Here is a 21,883-nt window from a genome sequence, read left to right on the forward strand (position 1 = left end):
CGAATCTTAGCATCCCCCCCCCAAAAAAAAGGAAGAAAAAATCTTCTTATACAGATATATATATATATACCTTTTCCTACGGTGAGCCATCCCTGTGGGTATGTTGATATGTTTATTTGGCTTAACAAACTCAGTCATAAACAGTTTAAAAAAAAAAGTCTTCTTTTTTAATTCATTTCTTTGAATGAAGCTCATTTGTTGTTTTACAATGTTCCCTCATCATGGTTTGACAATGCATATCATTAATTCTTTTTGAAGTACGTTTAGTTTCCAGCATGCAACTTTCCCCCCCTTGAGTATGTCTGCAACAGGCTCAGTTTGTACGTCAGCATGGCTGCCTTGATCTCTTTAGTGGACTCTTTTAAGTTTCCTTGTAATTTTTTATTTTTTAATTCGAACTAGATCCTGCATTTTGCTGGCTTCCAGTTTTAGACCTTTACGTATCTCTTAGTAGACGACTCTACGAGGCCTAATCCGTAGAACAAAAAAAAAAAAAAACAACTTCCTGGCATCTGTGCATCCCAACGGCATAATTTATATGATCAACATAGTTCCAGATCAGCTTCGTGGTCTTTGTGTTATTGTATTATTTTATAACTCCCCAGCTACCAGTTCATGTCATCTGTTATGTTGTTCATTTGATTTGTGACCCCCAGAGAGAGAAAACTGCTAATTGAGTTCTAGTTCATGTTTCCTTCACGTCGCCTTGCTGTTACAGGGACTCAGAAGTGTTCTGGAGGTGTTTCTCCAACCGCTTGTCACTGTCTTGAGATGAATCATTCAGCAGTCATTTGGAGAGAATGAATTTATTTGTACGGTAACAGCAAGTGCCACTTAACGTTGATGAGGACATGGCCTCGGCTTGTTCGTAGAAAATGAGAGCTCTTCACTTAGATATAGTATAGTAATATATATATTTATAGCCTGCTATATAGCGACGCCATTCCTCTTCAATTACAGGAAATTCTCTCCAGAGATCTGTAAAACTTTTTTTCATAGTCATTGAATAAAATCACTAATTTTAAGAAGGGTTAAACCTTGGGCTAACTGTGTTTTTCTCTTGATTTGTGGTTTTCAGTCAGTGGTTTCAAATGGTATACAATCTTAATCATCCTCTTAATTTGTCTTGAAATCCTTCTCTTGGAATACGCTAGTTTCATAGAGGGCTATTTTTTGCATGATATATGATTTTTACCAAGAAATATCTCATATAAGTTGCAGCTTTTATGAATCATGTAAATATCAAGCGTCAGCTAAATTTAGAGTCAAAGCTAAAGCAGAATTTGTTGGGTGAATAAGAATACTGTACGTGTACAGTACGAGGATTGTGGACTGTCAAACGCAGTAGTTTTCATTTCTCCTGAACGCTGCTACAGATCAGTATTACGACTCTCTCTCTCTCTCTCTCTCTCTCTCTCTCTCTCTCTCTCTCTTGTGCTCTTTCTATTCCTTGTGCTAATTTCTCTCTCTCTCTCTCTCTCTCTCTCTCTCTCTCTCTCTCTCTCACCTTGTGCTTTTATATTCCTTAATTTCCCTCTCTCTCTCTCTCTCTCTCTCTCTCTCTCTCTCTCTCTCTCTCTCTCTCTCTCTCTCTCTCTCACCTTGTGCTTTTATATTCCTTAATTCCCTCTCTCTCTCTCTCTCTCTCTCTCTCTCTCTCTCTCTCTCTCACCTTGTCTTTTATATTCCTTAATTTCTCTCTCTCTCTCTCTCTCTCTCTCTCTCTCTCTCTCTCTCTCTCTCTCTCTCTCTCTCTCTCTCATTACCTTTCACATTGTGTTTTTATATTCCTCTCTCTTTCTCTCGTTATTCATTACATATTACTTTTCATTCCTTAATCTCTCTCTCTCTCTCTCTCTCTCTCTCTCTCTCTCTCTCTCTCTCTCTCTCTCTCTCTGAGACATTATTCTTTATATAATATTACCTTTCACTCTGTAATTTTCCTTCTCTCTCTCTCTCTCTCTCTCTCTCTCTCTCTCTCTCTGAGTCATTATTCTTTATATATTATCACCTTTCACCTTGTGCTTTATATATTTTCCTCTTCTCTCTCTCTCTCTCTCTCTCTCTCTCTCTCTCTCTCTCTCTCTCTCTCTCTCTCTCTCTGAGTCATTATTCTTTATATATTATCACCTTTCACCTTGTGCTTTTATATTCCTTAATTTTCCTCTCTCTCTCTCTCTCTCTCTCTCTCTCTCTCTCTCTCTCTCTCTCTCTCTCTCTCTGTCAGCAACAGCCCAGAAGCTCAAAATCCTCACGCGCGTTTATCTTCTTCTTCTTCCCGACAGCATCGCGGTTGGGGAGTTGAGACCGCCTCAGAGCGGCTAGCTGAGATCTACTCGAAGCAGGCGGAGTTGTGGGAACAGGTTTCTCGAAGGTCGTCCCTTCAAGCCCTCTCTTTGGCAGCGGCTTCACCAAGGTTCGTTATGTCATCTTCTTTTAATTTTCTTTATTTTCTCTGTTTCGTCTCCTGGGGATTGTTTCCCCCTCCTCCTGGGAGAAGTGTGGATGACAGTAGCGTTGTTGACAGTTCTGCCCGGAAATGGACGACTGCATTATCTGCAGAAGTACAAAACTGAGAAAAATGGTAGATACTCCCTTGCCTTACTACTGATTTTGCAGATGCTGCAAATGGGACCCCCTAAATACTCGTGGAAAGCATTGAAGAATCATTCTGAAACTGCAGTAACTTGTGTTTTAGTGTTTCAACGAGCCCATTATGTGGCATATATCTGAGTTTTGAAAATTTTTGCAGATACTGCAGTTTTCCATTTTAGGGCAGAGTTGCTTCGTTCATTTTTGTGCTTTCTGTACTTCAGGAAACTTCGAGATAAACAGGAAAATATATTGTTAGTTACGTTTCTCAGTTTCCCCTTCTTCTTGCCGTTTCACAGGAAAGTTCAAGATACAAAGAAATATAACGTCAAATACAAGGTTCCATTCTGTAATTTGAGATGCTTGAATATGCTCCCCTTCTTTTTTTATCAATTAAGGAAATGACATCTTTTGATTGCCAACCGTTGGATGCAGGTAATATATCTATTTTTACATTGTGTGTTGTTTATCAAGCGAATGCTTTCTTTTTATTATGCCAGGATTAACGTTTCATTGATTATACTCTTCCCTTAGGGGGTGCCGTCAGTGCACCTCACGCTGTGCACTGTAGGCATTATACAAGGTTCTTTGCAGCGTCCCTACGGCCCCTAGCTGCAGCCCCTTTCGTTTCTTTTACTGTCCCTCCGTTCATATCCTCTCTCTTCCGTCTTGCTATCCAGCCTCTCCTAACACTTGCTTCATTGTGCAACTGAGAGGTTTTCCTCCTGTTACACCTTTCAAGCCTTTCTGCTCTTAATTTCCCTTTCATCGCTGAATGACCTCATAGGTTCCAGTGCTTGGCATTTGGCCTAAATTCTATAATCCAACCTGTAATCTATTAATTATACTCGTTTGTGAAATCAAATGGAATTGTATTAGCTTTAATCTGATTTTACAGGGTTGGTACTTGTCAGTTCCTTGAAAACAGATATTAAGGAAATATGGCATTTTTAAAGGTATATTCAAACTTACTAAGACACAATGGCGCACACATATGTTGATTATACAGATTTCAATTCAAATGAGAGTGTTGTTCAGTGGTTCTCAAAATTTTTGGCATCGTTATCCCCGCAGTCCATTCCTCTTCAGTTATGTGAAGTTATGATGTAAAGGAAAGAAAAATATTGGAGTGCTTGATTTCTAATCTAATGCATTTTGTATGCAAGAAATTAATTTTACTTTTACTCAAGTCTTAAGAAATAAAGAATGTAGATTTTAGAGTAACTTCTGCATTATTAATTACTTAATTTTATTTATTCATTCATTTATTATTATTATTTATAAATTTATTGAATTTTACTCCAAAGAACTATTACTTTTAGAAAGTGCCTCGTTACCCCCACCCCACAAGAAACGGCTTCATTACACCCACGGGGGTAATTAACCCCCAGTTTGAGAGCCACTGGTGTAGTTATATCTTGGAATATTGGTAGAAGTGGATATTTTCCACTGAAGTCAAAAGCAGTTTCATTTTTGTGTGTGTCAGCAGTGGTGGCTTTGTGTGATTATGTTGGAGATGTTGCTGTAAGAATTGGTACCAAGTTTTGATACTGTAATTCTAATTTTATTATTCCTCCTAAGTGCCCCAATAACTTACAGGATACATGGTAGATTATGTTTAAGTCTTTGGCATTGCTCATATTTGTCTTCATATCGCATTTGTCTAGCTTTCTGTTGTTACAAAGTCAAAACAAGTGTCCAGTAACGGCCGTCTAGGCGCCTGGTTCTTCTTCTTCTTCTTCCTCTTCTTCTGTTGACATGACATGCCCTCTGTTAAGTTTAGACGGAGTCGCTTGCGATACGATTCCCCTCAGCAAAACCTCCCGTTCACTGTTTAATGTCAGAATCTCTGAGCTCTCTCCCTGTGCAACTTGCAGTAGGCCGATCAGTAAGGCAGAGAAGGACATCGAGAACTCGAGGAGGTCGTCCCCGATCAAGCACGTGAGTACTTCTTCGCGCGAACGCCCAACCACTGCGCCGCCCAAACCTAAGCCCGCAGCTGTGCATGTGAGTGTGAGACCTGGTCGCTTTCTGTGTTGTTGCCTCGCCTGAGTCGAAGGGGACCTGTTCCGCTTACTCTGGCAATAGTTTTTTTTCAAGATTTGTCTTTTCATTTGGGAACTAGAGCGTCTTAACTGGTGCCTTGTTGTTGCGTCAACTGAGTTTCAGCACTTTGCTTGCTCGAATGACCATTAGAAGTATGTAAACGAGTTGTACGTTGAATATTGTTTTGCTTGAACAGGGTACAGTTAGGATGCTCTGTGTCTCAGGTCCCCTGTCTGGCGCCATTAGCTAACTAAGTGGGTGATATTCTCTATAAGTTGTAACGTTATATCTCTGAGGTCTCTAGTCTTAAGTCCCTTGTTAGTCATAGAATTGTAAGGGTTTTGTAACTTAAAATTCTTCATCTCTAGAAACAGGGTCTTTGTCAGAAATTCCTCAGGTCGTTAGTCCCAAGCCCTTAATCGTTAGGAAAGGACACACTTTCCTATAAAATTAAAATTTCTTTCCCTCAGGTCCCAACTCATCAGTTAAGAGCCATGCAAGCAAACAGTATTTATTGGTTGTTTTAAAGTATTTTTCTGATCTGCATTAAATTAATAGAATTGACAAGGTTTACATTAAAGTGTATCGTTCAGACGCCCCCAATCCCATGTCCATATTTACTATCCATTTCAGGGACCGCGAGTCATCGTTTTTCTCAAATATCTTTCAAACTAATTATTTGATCGAAATGGTACTTTGAGACAGTGCACGAGACACCTCCCGCTAATTTTTGGTAATATAGTGCATTGTCAAATGGTTTTAGTCAAGGCGTTTACTCTTGACTTACATGGTGTTGCCAAGCATCGCCAAACTCTGCATTCGAACGTCCTATATCCCCATCCTGTCCCTCCCTCTCCCTTCCCCTCCTCATCCCTCCCTCAACCCACTTCCCTGGCCTCCCCATCTCCGTCCCCCCGGTTTCCTGTCAATGGGGATAGCGGACGTTCGATTGCATGGATTAGTCTTGCTGACTCATGCGACTTTGCCTTTAAAAGCCAAGAGTAAACGCCTTGACTAACACCATTTGACAATGCACTGTATTACCAAAGATTAGAGGGAGGTGTCCTGTAAACTGTGTCAAAGCACCATTTCGATCAAATAATTAGTTTGAAAGATATTTGAGAAAAACGATGACTCGCTGCCCCTGAAACGAATAAGCAGTTTAGGTGGATTACGTGCGGATTTGTAAGCTGGGATTTTGTAATCCCAAATCCCAAGGCTTGAAGAAATGAGGTTACTGCAACAGTTTTACGAGACCTTATAGACGATATAGAAAAAGCTAGATCGTAAACCTGAGAAATCTTTGCTGAAATATATTGGCAGACTTTGTGACAGACTCTTTCGAGTGTCATTTATCTATCAGAAGGGGCAACAAAAATTTTTCAGTAACCCGCATTAGATTAAATAAAGAAAAATTCTAGGTCTTCATACCGTACTAGTGCCGAGTGGGTCATGAGAAAGAAAATAGTTAAATTATCCGTGTGAGGGAAAGTTATGTTTGGGATTTAATCTGTCACAAAATGATGGAGCAATCTTTAAATATATAGATATATATAACGATCACTCATATATGTATGTGTATATATACATTATATATTTATCGTATTAGAATAAGCCGGAATGGTATAGATTCCAGATTCTTTCATTTACAAAGGACAAGCTTTCGAAGCCATACTAATATTCTTCTTCAGGTACTGATGCACCGGTTACCTGAGGATGAACACTGTATGTCTTCGAAAGCTCCAGTACTTTGTAAATTAAAGAATCTGGCATCTAAACCATCCCATCTTATTGAAGCCTAATGCGAGTGATATGAATATGTATACACAGTGAAATTATGTGACGACTATGTTATATATATATATAGATAGATATACATATATCGTGAGGTTTTTTGAGTGTCGTGCCAAGTATTTTGTCTTTTGTGGTTAACTTCAATTACATCCATTTATTAGCACATAGGAGAATGGTAAGACTCTAGACTTTCCTGCCTCTTTTAGAATCCTCCTGACAGAAATGTTGGATGCTTCCGTTCTCCAATTGAGCTTTCATTAGAAGTTAAAGGAATTGTGTTCGGCAATTTTTTTGTCCCTGAACTCCAATTTTCATTGATGTTGATGCCAATTTTGTCTGCTTGCATTTTTTTTTTTTTTTTACATGTTACAGAGCTCGGTTCCATTCCATGTTTGTCTTTAGTTTTCCAAAATGACGGCGCGAATATATATATATATTTTTTTTCTTGCAGTGACAGCTTGATCTAAATTGTATTTACATAGGTGTTTTTAGTTTCCCAAAAAGACTGCGCGAATATACATATTTCTTTTGCAATGGCAGCTTATGATCCAAATTAGATTTATGTAGTCAGTGTCAAACCAGATGAAAACAGTTTTATTTTTTTCATGACATTGGAAAAAATTGTTACGCTCGAAAATGATCATTTTGAATCAAGGAAGAAGTAGCTTTGCCTTAGCTTTGTTTGGACTTGATCGTGACACCATTGGACTGTAAGACGATCAGTTAATGTAATGTTTTGTAATGAATGTCTCTCATTATGATACTTGATCAGTTTTTGACCAAAAACAGCAATGCACAAAAATTCAAAGGTTCTCTCGGCGCGTCTGTGCTAGAGAATCGCGCGGAGGTCAAACAGTATATGGCAAAGCTAGTCGACATTTTATGAATGGAATGCTTAGCCGTTTTTTTCATTTGAAGATGCTACTTTTGAAATGGCATATATGTATAGTTTGCTTTACCAGGAGTTTATAGTTTTGCATGATTACCTCTCGGAGTTCCTCTGCCTTAAGAGAGAGAGAGAGATATAGAGACAGAGAGTGGTTGCCAGCTGTCATGTTCTGTGCATTGGTTTTCAGATTTTGTTGAATAAATGTTTTTGCATCGGTGCCTCGAGTTTATTTTTATCTACTTAGTGGATAAAAAAAATTATTTTTCATATAATTATCTGAAATGATTTTTTTCGATTAGAGAGCCAGTTTTTTTTGGTATGAAGCTTTTACGGACGGTAGTTGAAAATTCAGTCTCTTGTTACGAAAGCTATGCACAAAATCTCATTTAAAGAATCAAGAAAAATACCAGTTGATATTTCACTGTCGCGTAGGGAGAATTGAACTGAACCTTCGCTCTGATTGTGACAATTAATCGTTCGCTAGTTTAAATGCTGTGTCCATTTATTTCTGAGTGAAATATCAATGAGGACCTTAAAGATATGGACAACAATTTCTCTGATCCAGTGACAGTTCCTTTCTGGAAAACATGTGAATGGCGACAATTCCTGATGGAAAACTTGTGAATGAGGACAGTTCCTTTCTGGAAAACATGTGAATGACAAAAAAAGGTCTCGATCCAACTTTGTGGAAAAGTATAACTGTGAACTCTTCCATACCCAAAGCACATCTGGTTCGTATCGATAGAAACATTGGCACTGATGAGCTGAGAGTTATGACTCCAGTTAAATTTTTAAGAGTTTCGTCACCATCAATGCATGTCATTGCATTTATTTCACCTAATTTCCGCTTGGAGTATCGGTACTTTATATTCGATCGTTAATGTCGAGTCATGAAGAATAAGTAATAGATTTTGGAATAACAAAATTTAAAACTATATATATATATATATATATATATATATATATATATATATATATATATATATATAAGATATATATATATAATGTATATGTAAATATACTTCCATACACATACAAAACAAGCTCAGACGGGGTGAAAAAGAGAGAGAGAGAGAGAGAGAGAGAGAGAGAGAGAGAGAGAGAGGGGGGGCGGGACAATGACTTTTGCCTTAGTATTCATTGTGGAGTATCTCATGAATAGAAGTCAGTAGCTCAACAGGTCTTGTCCAGGTAGGCCGTTGCTTTGTGTGTGTGTGTGTGTGTGTGTGTGTGTGTGTGTGTGTGTGTGTGTGTGGCCTGATGAGGTCTTAAAATTTTCTTGTACTTGCTTAAGATTTTTTTTTCTTTGGTGTTCATATTAACTTAAATTCTTACTCCACATATCTTTACTTTTTTTTCCTTTCCCCTCCAAGATCAAACCATAGTCTTGCGTTTTTGTATGTCACGCTCGAGAGAGCAGGTGAACATATGCCTGTGATAGTCAAAGAGCAAACGGTGAAGAATTGGTGTTTTGACGCGGTTTAGCTGCGTATGTAGTATGGCAGTAAGGTGGTGAAAGTGAAACTCATAATTGTGGTGGTTTGATCATGGGCAACAGTTACAGAAGGAGTGATGACGCTTAAAGCCGGGGAAGTAAGGTCTATGTGTGCTAATCTGTACTTATATTCATTCATTATTATCCGTATCGCAGCTCCTCATCAACGCCAAGTGTCTTGTCATTCTTCATTCTCCATCACCCTCTTCGTCAACAGTGACTGCCATCAGCATTCCTCAAAACTTACCTTACCCCGTGCGTGGGTAGTGTCGTCAGTGCACCTCACGCGGTGCACTGCAGGCATTATTCAAGGTTCTTTGCAGCCTGTCCCTTTCAGGGCCCCTAGCTGCAACCCCTTTCATTCCTTTTACTGTACCTACGTTCATATTCTCCTTCTTCCATTTTGTTATTCACCCTCTCTTAACAATTATTTCATGGTGCAACTGGTTTGAGGTTTTTCTCCAGTTACACCTTTCTTTTTACTGTCAGTTTCAGCCCTTTGTTGGCTGAATGAGCTTCAGACTCACTCGATGGGCCGGTCCTGATGAAAGAGTTAGAGGAATGTATTTCTGGTGATAGAAATTCATTTCTCGCTATAATGTGGTTCGGATTCCACAATAAAGGTCCTAACAATTGGTTCCAGCCCTAGGAGAGCTGTTAATCAGCTCAGTGGTCTGGTAAAACTAAGGTATACTTACTTACTTACTGTCAGTTTCAGTTTCAGCGCTGAGTGACCTCATAGGTTCCAATGTTTGGCCTTTGGCCTAAATCCTATGTTCTGTTCTGTTCTAAAACTTACCTTAATCCTTTTCACTTTTGTGTCATTCGGGTTTGTTTTTCTTACACTTCCGCATTCAATAAAGCTTCAAAAACCTCAAAAATGCTCACCCCCGTCGACCCAGGACTGCATTCACTTCAGACAGCAACTTCGTTTCATTTGCGTCTTTTATCCTGAGAGCCATTCTTTCTGCATTTGCTCCTCCCAAGAGCAATTTATTCTCCTTCAAGTCCATGAACGCTTTCTTCCCTCTGTTAGTTTTCTGAGAGGAAAACTGTTGTGCCGGCTTGGTCTGTCCGTTCTCACTTTTTTCTGCCCGCCCTTTTTCTGCCAGCCTCCAGATCTTAAAAACTGCTGAGACTAGAGGGCTGCAAATTGTTATGTTGATCATCCACCTTCCAGTCATCAGACATACCAAATTGCAGCCCCCTAGCCTCAGTAGTTTTTATTTTATTTAAGGTTAAAGTTAGCCATGATCGTACCTCTGGCAACGAAAGAAGCCAGGCCACCAAGCCCACCACCAGGCCGTGGTTAAAGTCTCTTGGGCCGCGGCTCATACAGCATTATACCGAGACCACCGAAAGATAGATCTGTTTTCGGTGGCCTTGATTATACGCTGTAGCGGCTGTACAGAAAACTCGATTGCGCCGAAGATTTTTTACTTGTTTTCATTGTTCTCCTTCTTTTTTTCTTTTCTTTTGATAATTGTCTGCTCATTTCCTCATCACACCACTTTTCTGTCATTCTGCATCCACAAAAGTCCCCCCCTGCTGACCCTATGACCTCATAATGGAATTTTACCAAACCCCCATGTACTCATTTCACCTCCTGTTTTAACTAGCCCATATTTCAGGCAGATCCTCATTATATGGTCTTTCTCATTTTCTCACTCATTATATGGTCTTTCTCATGTTCTCACTCATTATATGGTCTTTCTCATTTTCTCACTCATTAAATGGTCTTTCTCATTTAGTCACTCATTATGTGGTCTTTCTCATTTTTTCACTCATATGGTCTTTCTCATTTCCTCACTCATTATGTGGTCTTTCTCATTTTCTCACTCATATGGTCTTTCTCATTTTCTCACTCATTAAATTGTCTTTCTCATTTTCTCACTCATTTTATGTCTTTCTGTACTTCTCACTCATTATATAGTCTTTCTCATTTTCTCAGTCATTATGTGGCCTTTCTCATTTTCTCAATCATTATGTCGTCTTTCTCATTTTCTCACTCATTTTATGATTTTTCTCATTTTCTCACCCATCATCTGGTCCTCATTTCTCAGTCATTATATGGTCATTTTCATTTTCTCACCCATTACATGGTCTTTCTCATTTTCTCACTCAATATCCGGTCTTTCTCATTTTCTCACTCATTATATGGTCTTTCTCATTTTCTTACTCATTATATGGTCTTTCTCATTTTCTCACTCATTATATGGTCTTTCTCATTTTCTCACTCATTATGTTGTCTTTCTCATATTCTCACTCATTATGTGGTCTTTCTCATTTTCTCACTCATTTTATGGTCTTTCTTATTTTCTCACTCATTATGTGGTCTTTCTCACATTCTCACTCATTATGTGGTCTTTCTCATTTTCTCACTCATTATGTGGTCTCTCTCATTTTCTCACTCATTATACGGTCTTTCTCATTTTCTCACTCATTATCTGGTCTTTCTCATTTTCTCACTCATTATGTGGTCTTTCTTATTTCCTCACTCATTATATGGTCTTTCTCATTCTCTCACTCATTATATGGTCTTTCTCAATCTCTCACTCATTATATGGTCTTTCTTATTTTCTCACTCATTATCTGGTCTTTCAAATTTTCTCACTCATTATATGGTCTTTCTCATTTTCTTACGCATTATACGGTCTTTCTCATTTTCTCACTCATTATATGGTCTTTCTCATTTTCTCACTCATCATATGGTCTTTCTCATTTTCTTACGCATTATACGGTCTTTCTCATTTTCTCACTCATTATATGGTCTTTCTCATCTTCTCACTCATTATGTTGTCGTCCTCATTTTCTCACTCATTATGTAGTCTTTCTCATTTTCTCATCATACTCACATCGTCTCACTCATTATGTTGTCCTTCTCATTTTCTCACTCATTATGTGGTCTTTCTCATTTTCTCATCATACATCGTTTCACTCATTATGTAGTCTTTCTCATTCTCTCGTTCATTATGTGGTCTTTCTCATTTTCTCATCATACTCACCTGCCTTAAATAGTTACATATGCTGGTTGCGATCTAGCTATACAATCAGAGAGAGAGAGAGAGAGAGAGAGAGAGAGAGAGAGAGAGAGAGAGAGAGAGAGAGAGAGGTGTAAGCAGGTGACTGTTTGCGTTTTCGTAAATGATCCCGGCAATGGAACACGTGTCCATCGTAGATTTTAGAATTAGTTGACCTACATGTTAAAACTGCTTTGTCTACAGTAACCACATAATTATTCTCTCGTGTGACTTGTCTTTAACAGCTCTTGATTAAAGTTCTCTTTGGATGAATTTATTATTCAGCACACGATGACTTGTGTTATCAGTAAAAAAGAGGCTTTCAATGAGTGGCATGATGTTTGAATGCTGTGGTTGTATTTAATTTTTTTTTTAGGGACGCATCTAATAGCCTCTATTCAAACTTTGTCAATAGAATTACGTGTGACTGTGTTTTGTTTCATCAGTATTCATAGTCATATTGGATGATTCGTGCTTTATGTATATGTATATATTATATATATATATATATATATATATATATATATATATATATATATATATATATATATATATATATATATATATATATAGTTATGGTTTTGAATGTATAAATATATAGGATAGTTAAATATATATTCTTCAAGATATAGACCTGGATGCCAAGTTGTGGTTTAGTGAAACCAAAGTTGAGCTTCTTCAAGAAAGAGAAGGATGCCAGCTCTGAATTGACTGGGCAGGCAACTCAAGGATTTCTCTGCAAAACTGAGTGTAAAAGGGAGAAAGTTGACTTGGGAGCTGCATATAGCCTAGGAAGGTTAGATTGGATGGGAAAAGAATGTTTCAGTAGACTTGAATCTCTAGATGATTGGTTTAGGAGGGTGGTTGTGCTGGGTGCTTTAAATGCAAAGGTAGGCGGTAGAAATGGCGATAGTGTACTTGTAGGTTTGGGGCACAAGTTGAAAGAATGTTATGTTTTCCCTTTTTGTCTTTTTGTGTGTGTGTTTGTGGGTGTTTTAGGGTGTGTCCACACTACAGTAAAATGCCATATACACACGTCAGTAACTTGTTACACTGACATCACAAACAGGTTGAATAGAAGTTGATGACATAATGGTTGCTCTGACCAGTGCTTCATGCAGTTATCAATTATTAGCCAAAAGCTCATTCTCTGCTATGATTGTTGACATACTTTCAGCCTTTTTGTGTTTTGTAAAAGATAAGTTGCTGCCTTGTGTTCATGACTTGGTTTATTGCATGCACCTGTATTTTGTAAGTGTGAGCGCCTTATATGAAGAGCTGGCAAAAATAATGTATTGAAAATTGGCAGACATGCTCACATGGTTAGCTTTTATGAGAAATTAAATAAGAAGTGAGGCTGTTTCCACCAAGAAATTGTCAACTCTCCCTAATTTCCACACTAGTTACCTTCTAAGGGGTCACCTAAAAAATATGGCTATAAATTTTATGTAATTCTGTTCTAAAATTCTTGAAGGAAACAAAGATCAGGATTTTCAGAGATTATGAGGATAAATTGATCTGTGAAAATGGAGTAAGAATGTTAATTTGGATGATGGAAGAATGATAGAATTTGAGTTGTATAGGTATTTTGAAGTAGAGGTAGTGGATGGTAGTAGGATGAGAGGAGAGTAAGGTGGCAGGGTTTGTGCAGAAGATCTGAAAGTGAATTGGCGTGTTTATGGAAGCTAAAGTTTGAGTATTTGAAAGGATCGTTGGACCAGCTTCTATTATGTAAACAAATTGTGAATGTTGAACGTGAATGAGAGCAAAAGGTGAACCTGTTAATCTAAATTGTTTGTGTAGTGTATACTGGAGTAAGAAGGATTGACAGGGTGAGAAATATGGAAATTATACCAATATGGTTCAGGCATGTGTCCTAAATGCACATGGTCTCATCGTCATATTTGAGATACTGTCCACCAGAGTGAAATTTCTCTATTCCAATTGGATACTGAAGCACACTTTCCGTCCATTTAAGCTTTAAGTTTTACCATACTTCAGATTCAAGTAAAGTTTATATGTTTATTATTTAATACCATATAAGTTTAGAATAAAGTTCTAAAGGCTGAACCCTGCGTAAGTTAGCTTAAGTCCTACTACCTGTTAGATAATTACATTCTTGATAGTTATTAATCATAGTCTTACAACCATTTTTCTACGCATAACAAGAACTTTTCCACAGAAAGTCTTACAGGGGTAATCTCAGCCGTAGTTATCGAAGGCACTTTCGTTTCACCCTCCAGACGCAGAAGACTCCAGCCGACAAAGCCGACTTGAGGAGCTCAAAAGAATCGACACCTCGACACCACTACGACCGCACCACAGGAGCAGCAGGTGGGATCCCCAAACCCTTCCTTCCCGTCCTCCAAAACGTCCCTGGAGGGTCCTTTCCAATCCTTTCTTTTTTTTCTTAAAACCCTAACAACGCTCCCTCACCTCTGTTGTTGGAACTTTCAGCAGGCGGTTCCCCTATCACTTTTGATTTGATGTTTTGTTTTTCATTTTTTCCTCACTTTGTTTTCTTGCCGTTGACAGGTATATGATGCGAGAATTAACCTTAGAACATGTTCACGTCTTTTCCATTCCTTCTAGAGCATCCTAAATCAGTTCGAATAAAGTCTTAAGAGAACTTAAATGGAAGCAGAGAACTCTAGACTCAGTTTGGTGTAAATAAGTACTAGTTGTACTTGATGTCCTTCTGAAGTGGGCTAGTCATTTAGTTGTAGCATGGTGTGCATGGAACGTTTACAGTAACTGTTTTTTTTTTTTTTAAATAAACCTTTTTTGTTTATGTTTTAAAAGAAAAAACGTGGATTTACAGTGGATCTCTCTTAAGGCATTGCCTTCTATATAACATGCCCTCCTCTTAAACGTGCAGTTGCATTGTCAATTTCAACAAATTAATATAAAAAGGCCTAACGTCTAGCTTCGATCCAGTCTGTAAAAGCATGGCTTTTCATCCAATGACTTATCAAAATAACAATTTGTTTCACCATATAATTTAACCACCTGTTTTAATAAGTTCATCCGTTGATTTCGTTTATTTTTTTTATTTGTTTTAACTCATGTCTTGAGTTGGTCTTTCCTTCCTGTCTTGTGTTAGTTTGACCGTTTTTCTGTGTATTGTGGTCTCAGAGGAGGGTCTCTTGATCACTTCGCCGTCAAGGGACAGGATTGAACCAATCGTTCCAGAAGATTGGTCTTCACGCCGCTCTTCTCGCAGGACCCCACCAATCACAAGCCCAATGAAAGGTACGGTAACAGTCCTCCGTTTCCCGTTTTCTTTTATTCGTATCCATACGGTGACATTTCTCCGTTTTCTATGATTTGACCTCCCTCATCTTATTATCCTCCTCCTGTTCGACCCAGCAACTGTTGCGTTCGTTTGAGTTGGAAGTACCTTGACTTATTTATTTGTTCTGTCAGTTATTTGTTATTATTTTCCTTTAGCTTTTGAGGGTCTGTTATGTATATTTTGGCAGTGTTGACTGTAAAAGCTTGTTTCTCTTCGATTAGCCGAACTGAGGGAAGATTATTAATCTGTTCTTGCAGAGCATTTGCTGAGAGTTTTGCCTAATGGTATCTCATTATGTCATTCAATGTCTTGAGGTAGTTGAAACTGTAAAGTAAATGTGTATATGTACCCCCATTGTTTTTTTTGTTTAAATTCTTGATCATGTAAACAGTTATGCGAACACACAAACACTCACACATACATACATATATACATACATAATAGATACACAAATGTATATATATATATATATATATATATATATATATATATATATATATATATATATATATGTAATGTATGTTTGTATGTATGTATATACACTCCATTTTTAGTTGTTTTTCCAGCGATATTTTCATTTACGTTTGTAATTCAAGTCGACAACTTTAGAACAATGAAAGAATTCCTTCTCATCTGATTTCGCAAAATTTCAGGAAAATCATTTTTATACCATTCCGTGACTCAACCATATACTTGTTCTTCAGAGAGCACAGGTCTGAACTTGAACCCTCAACATTCCAAAAAAGAAAACATTCCAAAAAAAAAAAAAAAACCACTTTGTCCGTGTATTCTTCCTTCAAGTTCCAGTTTTAATGTTTGTGACCTTATTATTTTATATTGTTGTGTCGGATCATTTCGTTGTCTTGGAGAGAAAAAATACATAAAAGAGAGTCATGTGTTCATTCACGTAGTAAGAAAATAGCTTTTGTTTGCTAAGTGGAAGGTCAGGAAGGAGTGGGGATCTTCTGGTCTGCGAAGTGCTGTAGAGCTACAGAATGCGAAGGTCAGTAGTGTCTTGTCGGCGTTTTGATTTCGTATATTTATATAGGAGATTGTGCACACCTGACAGCCCTCTGAACGTCATGACAAGAAGCATTCTCTGCTTCCAAAAGAGACAAAAAAAAAAAAAAAAATCACTGAGTTGCATTGCAGTTGCCTTGCAGAATGTGATCGTTTTCTGGAAGTCTGTACTGTACAGGGGTTCAAAAAGGGATGTTTTGACGCTGTTCCGTTTTCAAGAGCTTGCGTGCTTGCTTGCTTTGGCCATATGCTGTGAACTTTTGGCACCCCAGGATTCATCTTGGTTTGTTGCTAAACAGTTTAGTGACTGTGTGCAAGAGAAATCTTTATGCTTAGGACAATATTTTAAAGATCTACAACAAACCAGTTTGGTGGCTGTATGCAAGAGAAATCTTTATGCTCAGTTGAATATTATAAAGATTGGTAACACATTGTTGGAGGTCATTATAAAAAAACTAACCAAAAATCTTTGGAACAGCAGTTTGAAGCTCTGACAGAACGGGAGGCTTCAAGACATTTCATTATTTGAACCCTGAATTGTTCTGCTGAATAAAAAAAAATTCTATTGCTTGGTTTTATGTCATTTTGTGTGTTGCAGTTTGTAAATGTATTTTGATAACGGAACTTTAAGTACTTCTCATACTATCCTTATGCTCGATGTCCAGAGAATAATGATTATCTTACCTTTATACCTGTAAGCTTTTAAAAGTCTGCTTAAGGCATGAATTGGATGTTGCATTGTCTCTTCCAGGTAGTGCAAAGGTGAAAAAATAAAAAAAGATGGAAAAATTTCATTTCCGTTAAGAAAATAATATTAAGTATTAAGAAAACGTTTGATTTGATCGTTTTTGACATTGTGACGGATCATAATTTTTTTCATCTGTGAGGCATTAAGCTGTGTACCTAAATTTAAGTTGATTTTAATATTAGTATCTAGATGTGCATCACTTTACCAGTAATTAGAAATTTTTCAAGGTATGTGGCTGAATCACAAAACCAAACTGCAAGGATTTTCTTTTGTTGTGACTACGGCCTGTTTTTTTTTTAATGACCTTTTCTCCACCCTGTTTTGATAAATTTTTTAACCAGATAGAGTCGATTAGTTTTTCATCTTCCAAATCTTGGTGCGTATCACGCTTGAAGTCCCTTTTTTAGAGTTTTTCAGAGTGTTAACGATGAAGTGTAGACTTAAAGTGATTTTTTCGTATAGTGATACACTTAGTGGTAGCGTTTCCCAGTTCTGTAAACTGCTATACTGTACTGGTTTCCATTCTTAGAAGGCGAGGGAAGCTCTTGTGGGAGCCACAATTGCTTCTCTCGGTTGTATGCTAAGCGATGTGTTTTTTGCTTTTGACCTCCATGGCCGGAAACTGCTAAATCCCAGACACCTATCCCTAATGCCCTCTCAATGGCTTACCGTCCGTTTTTTCATAGTTAAAATCGTTCTGTAAATTTCGTGGTGGGATCACTCTTGGTCCTCGCTTGTTCAGCAATGAGTTGAAATATGCTTTAGCATAAGTTAAATTGGTTAAGATTAAATCACAAATCTAAATTATTTACGAAGTTCTGCTTCATTCCAAAACTTTTTACCTTCCAACATGGAGTTGCTTGAATTGGAAACTGATTGATGAGTCAATTCCGCGATTCATTTGGGTTGAAGAGCGACTGTTCAAGTAAGCCATTCACCGACCTGCCCCCTCCCTCCCCTTTATGTATAGTCCTTGAGAACCACCACATCCCCCGCCTCCACCATCACCCCCACCCCCCAAAAAACCTCCTGCACAGCCTGGTAGGGAAAGCCAGATGAAAGAATGCGAGGGAGAAACAGAGAGAATCCTTTGGCCTTGCATGTTTCGCCCCTGTGTTTCAGATGGCCCGAGCAGACGAAGGTCCAACAGAGCCTCTTCAGCAGCCAGACCTCCCCCACCCAAGGACTGTAGGTCCTCTGTAGGTACGGCCCTGCTTTTCCTGGTTCCTTTTAAAGGCTTTGTGGGCATTCTGGTACGATGGTGAGCCAAATTTCCTTCTCTTACACGTGTACACTCTCATGTGAGACAATTGGAGCATTGCTTAACTCTAGATTCATTGGTCGAGTTTCAGAACACCAAATTTGCCTTGTATAAGATAAAGCACCTTCGTAGCATAAGTTGTAGAGTAAAGCCACGATGGCTGACTTATCTCTCTCACAGTGACTTTGAGAAATTGATTCAGTTCTTCTCGCCGTAGCCTTTAAAGAGGATACACCATTTCGTAATCTTTCCCTTAATGAGAAAACAAAAAAAGCTGTGTTTCTATGATCCATCCACGTCAATTCATAATTATTCATTTGAATTAGAGATTTCATTGGCCTTACGAACTACCTCTTCTTCAAAATTTGAAGTCGAATTTAGTGTAGGAATATAGTACTAGATCGATTTTTGGTTGATTTTTCACACTAGCTCAGAGCTTAGAGCTTTCTCCCAGTTAATAGAGTAATGCAGCTTTTCTTAAGAGCCATCCCTCCCTTGAATTTGCCCACTAGCGTTTCACAAGGTTTCTAGCAACTTCGACAAAGGTACAGTATTTTATGTTTCAAGTTAGACTACCTGTTCTCATTTACCGCCTCTGCATGACACTTCGTTAAACAGAGAATCGCAGTCTGTTCCTTCTTTTAGCCTTTTTTTTTTTTTTATTGTTTTGGTTCCTCTTCTTTAATCTTTTTGTGAGATCATTTCATCCCCATGTGTCAGAAAAAAAAAAAAAACAGTGATTTAGTAGCATTTAACGATCAGTATGTATCCTACTTGAGAACATGTGTCGGAGTTTCCACCCTGATTGCATTTCTTAGTCAGAGTCTAGATCAAATTTTGTACTTATAGTACAAAAACTTACTCATAGTACTAACTGTAGCCTTTGAGATACCCGTGCTGTTATAGAAGTTACATTTGACTAGCATTCAAATCTAGTTTTTGTATATCCTGTAAATATAATCTTAGTTAACTGGACTATACTGTTACCCCTTTTCTTACGCATGCACTTATTACACACTTAGTACCATCCACGACACGACCGATATCGATCGATGCACTAACTCTTAAAACTCGTCACTAGCACCGTTACACTAGTCAAGGTTTCTAGTGTTAACTTAAACTCAAGTTGCCTACCCGCCTAAAAGTGGCAAAGCTTTGTAATCAACACATGAGAGAATCGGTGTGTAGGTGACACTTCACTAACCAGATGTATGTGTGTGAGAGAGAAAGAGAAACACCTAATTAAGTATTCCTAATATAGGTCTAACCTTATATGGGTGGTTGGTGGAGGTGTTACGGTGTATTGGAACAATGAGAATCAATGAGGATTGCCCAGGAATGAAATGCCCCAAAGAGAATATCACACGCCTTGTTTTCGCAGGAGGGCGTTCGATAAGCGTTGGCCCCGAGAACCGTTCGCCCAAGCGGACTTCGCGCCCGCCTTCCACCCACGCCGCAGCGCCCGCAGCCAAACCCGAGAGGCGACCTAGGCCAAGTAAGTAAAGGAAGTGAGACTCTGTGAATTAGGGATGGATAAAAGTAAAAGAGTAACTGAGTACGGAGTAAGTAGTGCTCTCATGTTGTCAGTTTCAATTTCGACTCGGCAGCTGTTCTGAGTCTTATTATTCAGTTGCAACGACCCCTTTTAAAGAAGTCGTTGGTCGAGTGGCGTGGTAGTTCCTGCATTAACATGTTTTTTCCCCCTTCCATACTCATCCATTCTTCCACGATGCGTATTTTTCACGTGTCGTGGTTCAATTTCCACGTTAGTCAGCCATCTCGGTCACAAAGCCAGCTCAGTTTCCGAGCTTCGTGGAAACATTATTTTAATCGTTTTTTGATTTCTGTTGGGAAATGGAGTAGATTTACTGTACGTAGAGTATGGCCAAGAAACGGTATTTTAAATATATAGATTTTATTTATTTCTAAAGAGTAGATTTAACTGAATGAACGACCAGCCATAGTTAAGTGGATATAGGATAGTAATTCATCATATTTCTTCATTGTATTCACTCCTTATACTCGTAATTCCATATGTTATTAAAACTGCAGTTATAAATTTGGTTACAGAGCCATGAAATTTATGAAAACTTAATTTTCACGTGAAGACGCAACCATAATAAAACCAGCTGATTCCTCCGGCATCAAATTGAAAAAGAAGAAGAAGAAAAAAGAATAATTTGATGGTTGGTTATGAAAATTGATTCTGGTCCCATAGATTCGAATTGTTACGCAAAGTTTGAGTAAGACTAATTGGACAAAAGTGAGGTAGTCGAAATTTTACAGGAAAGGAAAGCGTCTATATATTTAAAAAATAGTTGGTAGACCTTTAATCATTTTAAGAAAACGGTATAAAAAAAACTAACTTTAGTAAAGAAAGCAAAAACCATTAAATTGATTATTTCAGAGGTTCATGTGTAGAAATTTGCATTTTGTAACTAGCATTTATATATATATATATATATATATATATATATATATATATATATATATATATATATATATATATATATATATATATATATATATATATATATATTACATACAAATCAGTATGTATATATGAAAAATAGTTATACAGCAGTTGCTCTTTAAATACAGGGAGTGACGTGTACCGTGCCAACTAGAAATAAACAGACTGGGAATGTTACTTTAAAAATCTTGTCAGACGTCGATGCCAGCCATCATCTCTTATCGTTAAGCTGAATTTATACAATTTACAAAGTTTTCCCGCTGATTCAGTCCCTAAGGAAACTATATTAAGTTTGGACAGGTAATGAACACTGGTTCGATATTTCATTGAGATGATGATAGACTGAGTTTAGAGTATGGTAGCATAATCTCTTTTAAATTAAACTTTGGAGGAAAGACACTTAGTAGCAAAGATTTTGGAGGTTTTCTATTGAGAAATATTGTGTGAAAGGCCAAACGACAATTAAAAAAAATAAAAAAACTCAGCAATATGTTTCATGTAGGTGTGCCTTTACCGTCAGTCCCCCCACCCCCCAAAAGATCTTATAGTACTAAAACTCTTTAAATGTTTGTTTGGGCACTGGAAGTTAAATGGGGCTGGTGCACCCCCTCTACCTCCTCCCAACCCCCTCCACCTCACCTCCCCCCTTTCCCCTTCCCCTCTTCCTCCCTCTCCCCTGCCACTTCCCTTTCCCCTTCCCCTTCCCCTCTTCCCCCCCCCCCCCCCCTTCCACCTCCTTTTCTCTCTCCCCTACCCCTCCCTTCCCCTCTTCCTCCCCTCCCTTTCCCCATCCCCTCTTCCTCCCCTCCCTTTCCCCATCCCCTCCTTCCTCCCTTCCCTCCCCTCTTCATCTCCCTCCCCCTTCCCATCCCTTTCCCCTCTTCCTCCCCCCCTCCCCATCCACCTCCCCTTCACCCATTCCCCTAACCCGCCAACCTCCCCCTCCCTACCCCATCCCACCTCCCCTCACTTTTCCCTCCTCCTCCCCTCTCCACCTCCTCCTCCCACCACCCCTCCCCTCCCCTCTCCACCACCCCTCCCTTCCCCATCCTCTCCCACCTCCCCCCCCTTCCCCCATTCCACCTCCCCTCCCCAAATTTTCAACATTAAGTGACCCAGCGGGTCACGAATGATCTAGTAATAATTAATTACGGGAAGCTGTCATCTATTCTTAAGGGCAAAGTACAACTTCATCTTATGCCCTTCAGGGCTAAACAATCTTCAGTTTAAAACAATCTTCAGTTTAAAAC

General features: G+C 38.5%; 1 protein-coding gene across 50 annotated transcripts in view; it reads left to right on the forward strand.

Annotated features, from left to right (window-relative positions):
• LOC136840690 (nucleolar protein dao-5-like) overlaps positions 1-21,883 on the forward strand; it is a 1,019,029-nt gene that overhangs the window by 962,769 nt on the left and 34,377 nt on the right. For 30 of the 50 annotated variants that reach the window (XM_067107459.1, XM_067107412.1, XM_067107455.1 and 27 more), the window contains 6 exons: positions 2,286-2,416; positions 4,470-4,599; positions 14,080-14,170; positions 14,972-15,088; positions 18,022-18,102; positions 19,542-19,655. In XM_067107459.1, coding sequence (XP_066963560.1) covers positions 2,286-2,416; positions 4,470-4,599; positions 14,080-14,170; positions 14,972-15,088; positions 18,022-18,102; positions 19,542-19,655 — 664 coding nt within the window. The remainder of the gene's footprint in view (positions 1-2,285; positions 2,417-4,469; positions 4,600-14,079; positions 14,171-14,971; positions 15,089-18,021; positions 18,103-19,541; positions 19,656-21,883) is intronic. The other 20 variants (XM_067107446.1, XM_067107427.1, XM_067107447.1 and 17 more) reach the window with 6 other exon arrangements.

This window comes from Macrobrachium rosenbergii, chromosome 8, assembly GCF_040412425.1.
Source record: "Macrobrachium rosenbergii isolate ZJJX-2024 chromosome 8, ASM4041242v1, whole genome shotgun sequence".
Classification (NCBI taxonomy): domain Eukaryota; kingdom Metazoa; phylum Arthropoda; class Malacostraca; order Decapoda; family Palaemonidae; genus Macrobrachium; species Macrobrachium rosenbergii.